A 5,861-nucleotide genomic window follows, 5' to 3' on the forward strand; every position below is an offset into this window, starting at 1 on the left:
AAATGTATGCCACAAATCCCCTGCTAATGTTAATAGACTTGAAGAGTATATGATCGTAAAGCTATAATTTTTCAATGATTGGGCTTCTTTCATTTTAATGGTTTGCAGGTCGGGATATCACACAGTTTGTACAGCAGCTACTGCGTGATCGAGAGCCTCAAATACCTCCAGAAGACTCAATGGAGGAAGCTAAACGCATCAAAGAATCCTACAGTTATGTATGCCCAGACATTGCCAAGGAATTCAAGAAATATGATGCGGATCCCGAGCGATGGATCAAGCAACACACTTTCAATCACTCTGTGAATAAGAAGGAAATTGTGGTATGTGTATCGGTTCGTTAAAGGGAGAGACAAAAGCATTCCTCTGGTTCTATGCGAGTTAGCATGTTAGAGTTGGCAAACCATTATCTTACTGTATCAATATTCCATAGATCTTAAGAAGCCCTACGGGTTTGTTTTGTTCTTGTTCGCTATCTAGTGCTTAATCTCGCCAGATATTTCTGAACACAACAGGTTGACGTTGGATATGAACGATTCATGGGCCCCGAGATATTCTTCAGTCCCGAGTTTTCTAATCCTGATTTCACAGACTCAATTTCTGATGTGACCGATGCTGTCATTCAACAATGTCCCATCGATGTTCGAAGGGGGCTGTACAAGGTAATTTCAAATAATTGTTTCTGATATGCTTGAGAAAAAGTAACCTCTACAAGTTCTATATTATGTACCATAGATTTTATTTAATACTGTTAGTCTGATGAATTATCTGTCACTAGTGACGTTGTACTCCTTGTGATCTTCCCGCCAAGTATATTGATTTCACGCAATAGTGCACGCTGATAGTGGTATTGATTAGTACTGATGCTGTGTCCACAAGTTTCTACGTTGGTGGTCACAAGTCTCATCGGCCCTTGCTTTTACCGTACAATTCACTGTCAGAACATCGTGCTTTCCGGAGGAACAACCATGTTCAAAGACTTTGGTCGGCGATTGCAACGCGATGTCAAGAAGATCGTTACCAATCGACAAGAAGAGAGTGCGAAATTGAGCCAGGGCCGCATTCAGCCGACGCCGATGGATGTTAATGTTATTTCGCACAAAATGCAGCGCTACGCTGTCTGGTTCGGAGGCAGTATGCTGGCTTCCACGGTAAGTTAGTCATGAATTACTACTTTGAGCGGATGATTTCATCATTGCACTCTATTTCCCATGTGCACTTCCGCATTTCTTCTACATGTTGCCCTATGTTTGTAAATCACTATCGATGATATCCGATGCGACTGCAATGGTTTCGCATCATTTTATCGCATAGGAATGTCGATTCGCAGTGGTCGATGAATTGTCCTTGAATAGCCCTTTTTCAATGTTTCATCAATCGCCTCCTACATTTCTTGAAACACAACAGCCTGAATTCTACTCCGTGTGCCATTCTAAGGCGGATTACGAAGAGTATGGACCATCAATCGCCAGGTATGTAAGCAACTCATCTGCCCGGTAGTGATTAGTTGTACGCAGCTGTTTCCTTTGCAGATTATCATTTGTGACGGGTGTTTTTATCCTGAATTGTTTGCACTCTTGACCGACTTTCACAGCTTTTTCTTTTCTTCAAGTTGCTATATACAATCTACGAAAGAAAACTTAAATTACAACATATCTTACAATTCGCAGACATAACCCCGTGTTCGGTGCGATGAATTAAACTCGATGTGGGACATGGGCGTTTGAGTCACCTGTGTTCAACCATAGCGCCGTCATGGATCACAACTACACCCTTAGTTCCTCAGTTCCTCTTCACAACTCGGTGATAATAAATAAAATCGTTGGAACGCTTGACAGAGATACCGTTAGCACAGAGCTAAAGGCTTTAGTTTGTTTCAGTTTAACATCGTAAAACATGCCAGATATCTTTTCGGGGCTCCCAGGCGTTATACAAGGATCAAAAGCACATTTGCAAGAGACAGTAACCCAGAAACTCATAGTAATTATATCACTTGGCAATCGGGGTGCACTGTGGCCGATGTGAGGTCACTTGCTATTTGGTTTCAAGATGTTACCTCCACGCAAACATGAATGGATCAACCATTGCGATATCACTAAACTAAACAGCTATCTGTTGAGGAGGGGTTTAACTGAATGTTTATTTTATTGGAATGCATTTATCCGTATACACAACACTGAAAGATATCAAACGTTTCAACAGTGATGTGATTGTATTGACACAACACACTGCTTGGTCTGAATACCAAAAGGGCGAGCCTCGGGCTTCCTAGAAGGGCCTGAGCTGGTTCAAAAAAATATCTCAGAAGTATCAACTCATCGCGCCATGTATCAAAAGTTCATGTGATTTGTGCGCTATTTCCAACGGATCACATCAAATTACTGCAATAGTTGACGACATCAGGGCTACCATTTGCTGATCATGGGCGTACAATTAACCAACCGCGACAATGTCATCTGTTCTTCCATAGGGCACACACTGCAAATTATGCACTTGTCGCCCCCGTCGTCTTGAGCATTGCTTTTGATCAAATCTGTGCTACTTCACATACGCTACATGTTTAATTTTCAGGCGTTCTGCATTGACTCCGTAATATATGCCCAAACACACTTCTACTCGTTCCGTATTAAACATACAGTCAATTGAAATCTCTACGTAGACTGATATGCCTCTACACACTCATATAATATACCACAGTGGACTGGAAGGTGGCAGTAAAACAATTTTTTTTTTTTTGCAATTTCGTACCATGTCTTGCGTACATTTTCGGTTGATGCAACGCCTTCTGTACGAGGCTTTACAACTGCAAAGTGATTTGTATTTCAGTGTAGCTTGGAGGAAACAGTTAGCGGCCGATTCCATGGAGCTCATGTACTATCAATTGATCCAGTACTGCTAGACGGCGCGGGCTCTGTCGAGGCTACTCCACTCTTGGCACCCTCTAGGTACGTGTCCCACTGTTTTAATCGTTGCACCTTTTCGTGCTCATTTTCTTCTACTTTATAATCAGTCTTGCCATCCCAATGCTCGGCAAGAATTCTCTTACCCCCAAACCAGCGTCCATGCATCAGCTGGTGGATACGAGCAAAATGTGACATGACGAGTCAGTGAAATACTCGCATATATTGGTACGTTTCTAACAGAGATTGGCTACAAAATCGTGGAATCTATGATTTAGACAAATATTTACAATAGTTCCGATGTCTCGTCTGCAAGTTTGTATACGCGCGTAGTCCTTAAAATGGTTCTCACTGCAGTCGTTAATGGAAAACATTTATGTCCACCGCACACCATTTGAAGTTTCTCGGAATTTGTCGAGATGGGAACTAGCAACATATGCGCCTACAAGTGAAATCGATTGGCAAGGTAGACAAGTTGACAATTGCATGATTACGACAATTAAACTATGTTCAACCCTGTTCTAAGCATAATCTCCTAACAAATACCTTAATACACTTCTCAGCCGATTCTCGCCCACCAAATCGAACTGACACGACCCCATCTGTATGACGCTGTTGCGATTGAAAGACAAGGTGAGAGCATAAGCATAACCGCACATGGAATCAACAGTTCAGCTTTCGCCGTACACGTAAGACCTTGGGGAGTATAGGCACACGCTTAAGTAGAGGGATGTAGATAGCAATTGTCGCCATAAAAAGTGTGAATCGTAAATCTCAGCAAGAATGGTGAAGGTCACAGGATTTATAAAACTGCCGATGTGTTTATCTGTCGGTAATTGACTCCATGCGCATGTAACATTTTGATTATTTACATCCGTGCAAGTCATCACAGCGATAACACCTTCAATGTCATGCCATATAGGAAAACGGAATCAACCGAAAAAATCATTCACTTACATCGAAAACAATGACTTTCCGAACTTCTCCACATTGCGTGCATTCATTTCGCACGTCCTCAGATATATCCGTAATAGCCACGGGATCATCGTCGAACTCGTTCGGGTCAAACATATGCTTGAGGATCACTACGGCAGCCGCCTTCTTGTTGACCTGATTGCTCGACCCTTGTTCTTCCCATGATAGACCCCTGGGCACCAAAAGAATCGAAATGTATTCACTTTTGAGGCTTTGACGACAGGTCTTGTGTCTGGTAGGCGACGATATTCTATACTGGATTACTATATCTGGCACACAATTGAATTTAAACTCTGATACACTAGAGTGGCTGCAAACTGTATACCGACTTACTTTGCCTGCTGCGGTTTTTTCTTTGTGTTTTTCTTCTTCTTCTTGTCGACGAATTTGTCACCCTTCTTCTCAAATTTCGCTCGTTGCATGGTGAGTGGCACACCTGGTTTGATTTGTGCCTTATTTAGCATGTCTAGCGCAAGGTCCACAGACTCCACCTGAGTGAACAAACGGCAAGGAGAGTTGTAAGAAGATATATCAAGTAGTCGGAAAGGTTTAACTGAAGTACCATACATTGTACACAGAAGACGATTCACGAAAAAGATATCTGATACAGAGCAAGCTATAGAATGGCACATAATTATAGATTCACCTTTAGATAAGTACACAAGCCATCGCCTTTGGGATTCCCTTGCGCATCCTTATATATTTTGATTCTCGGCTTGCCCTCATCGTCTAGTTTTATAATTCCGCATTTGCTCATGAAAGCTAACAGCTCTTCGCTCGTTATATCAATCGGTAATCCGGAGATGTATACATTAGGGTTCTTCTCCTTTGGCGTCTCTAAGTACTTAGAATCATGTGCTGGTTTGTCCTCAGGTTTCTGCTGACTGTCTAACTTTGGTTTTTGGCTTGGTGGCGCAGCCGTATCGCCATTGTCGCCCAGCTGTCGTTTATGGCCAATCTGGGTTGTAGGCTTTATAAGGGAGCAGAACATGAAGAGTTGGCCTGAAAAGGCGGCACTTATCGCCCGATACTGACAAGACCAATTATAAATACGATTGCGTTCAACACACGTAATTGCTCGCTCATTACAATATTCGGTATAAAACCATCGATATTCAAATACATACAGCTACAGATTTGTCTGGCTCTTCCACGACAGGAGGGCCATAGCTGTTCTGAAACTGCGCTATGAGATCGTCATCGACCTGTTATATAAGGTAGAGGAAGTCGAGAAGCGAATGGTAAAATTTATGATCAGATTGAAAGCGAGGTGTAGCAAAAACTATATGTGGGGAAATCACTGCCGAAATAATTGATACAAATTCGACACCGCGAGACACCACTCTTGAATAGCAATCTAGTACAGGCACACAGATTCAATACCTGAGGCAACCATATTTGTTTCTCATAGTCCCAGATGTATTGGACACCATCGGCATCCGTATAGACGTGCTCAGCCGGTGCTTCACTTTCCTGAGCCACATAGCTGTAATCACCAGTCTGAAATAAGTGATGAAGTTGGTTTGAGAAATGATATCGACTACTGATGACTACAGTATGCATCCAGCCCTTAGAAATACAGGATTCAGAAGCTGCGCAAGAAAAGACTAATTGCATACACTTGTATTCAGCCAGGCTTGTATATCGTAGTCATATTCATATCGAACGCCCTCGGTATCGACATACACGCTATCCTGAACGCTCTCAGTTTCAGCATTCGTCATTCTTTGTGTAATTTCCAATTGACTGTACAATATAAATTTACAGGAAGGTAATCAGCGCTATAATCATATTGATATGAAGTAATAACATGATCAATACATAGAGTTTAGCGATGCCGACCAAATACCGTGCGCACCAATATGAACAGTTACTGTCCTGCCCAATTGTGAAAAGTTCACAGCTACCAGATCTATACGATTTCTTAAATATCGAAACTCCCGCCATGACACACATACACACACACACACACACACACAATATATA

The 5,861-nt window shown here is 42.1% G+C and overlaps 2 protein-coding genes across 2 annotated transcripts; one reads left to right on the forward strand and one right to left on the reverse strand.

Annotated features, from left to right (window-relative positions):
* The first annotated feature begins 102 nt into the window (after window positions 1-102).
* SARC_03757 (hypothetical protein) lies at window positions 103-1,843 on the forward strand. The gene is made up of 5 exons (XM_014302423.1): window positions 103-323; window positions 516-662; window positions 942-1,151; window positions 1,408-1,472; window positions 1,671-1,843. Exons 1-5 carry the CDS (start codon window positions 180-182, stop codon window positions 1,699-1,701), a joined length of 597 nt encoding a protein of 198 aa, XP_014157898.1. The 5' UTR covers window positions 103-179; the 3' UTR covers window positions 1,702-1,843.
* Window positions 1,844-2,721: 878 nt separating this feature from the next.
* On the reverse strand, window positions 2,722-5,599 carry SARC_03758 (hypothetical protein; the record flags this gene model as incomplete). Its single annotated transcript, XM_014302424.1, has 8 exons — window positions 2,722-3,071; window positions 3,447-3,512; window positions 3,858-4,047; window positions 4,209-4,366; window positions 4,522-4,845; window positions 5,003-5,080; window positions 5,259-5,375; window positions 5,543-5,599. The coding sequence occupies 8 exons, from the start codon at window positions 5,597-5,599 to the stop codon at window positions 2,868-2,870; spliced, it is 1,194 nt and encodes a 397-aa protein (XP_014157899.1). The 3' UTR covers window positions 2,722-2,867.
* Between the last annotated feature and the right edge of the window lie 262 nt (window positions 5,600-5,861).

This window comes from Sphaeroforma arctica (genome assembly GCF_001186125.1).
Source record: "Sphaeroforma arctica JP610 unplaced genomic scaffold supercont1.199, whole genome shotgun sequence".
Lineage (NCBI taxonomy): Eukaryota > Ichthyosporea > Ichthyophonida > Sphaeroforma > Sphaeroforma arctica.

What these genes read in the sequence shown, in the direction of transcription:
- SARC_03757 (XM_014302423.1), top strand. Translation starts at nt 180, where the DNA reads ATGGAGGAAGCTAAACGCATCAAAGAATCCTACAGTTATGTATGCCCA. An exon ending in TGAATAAGAAGGAAATTGTG is followed by an intron (nt 324 to 515) that starts GTATGTGTATCG and finishes TGAACACAACAG; the next exon opens with GTTGACGTTGGATATGAACG. An exon ending in GCAGTATGCTGGCTTCCACG is followed by an intron (nt 1,152 to 1,407) that starts GTAAGTTAGTCA and finishes GAAACACAACAG; the next exon opens with CCTGAATTCTACTCCGTGTG.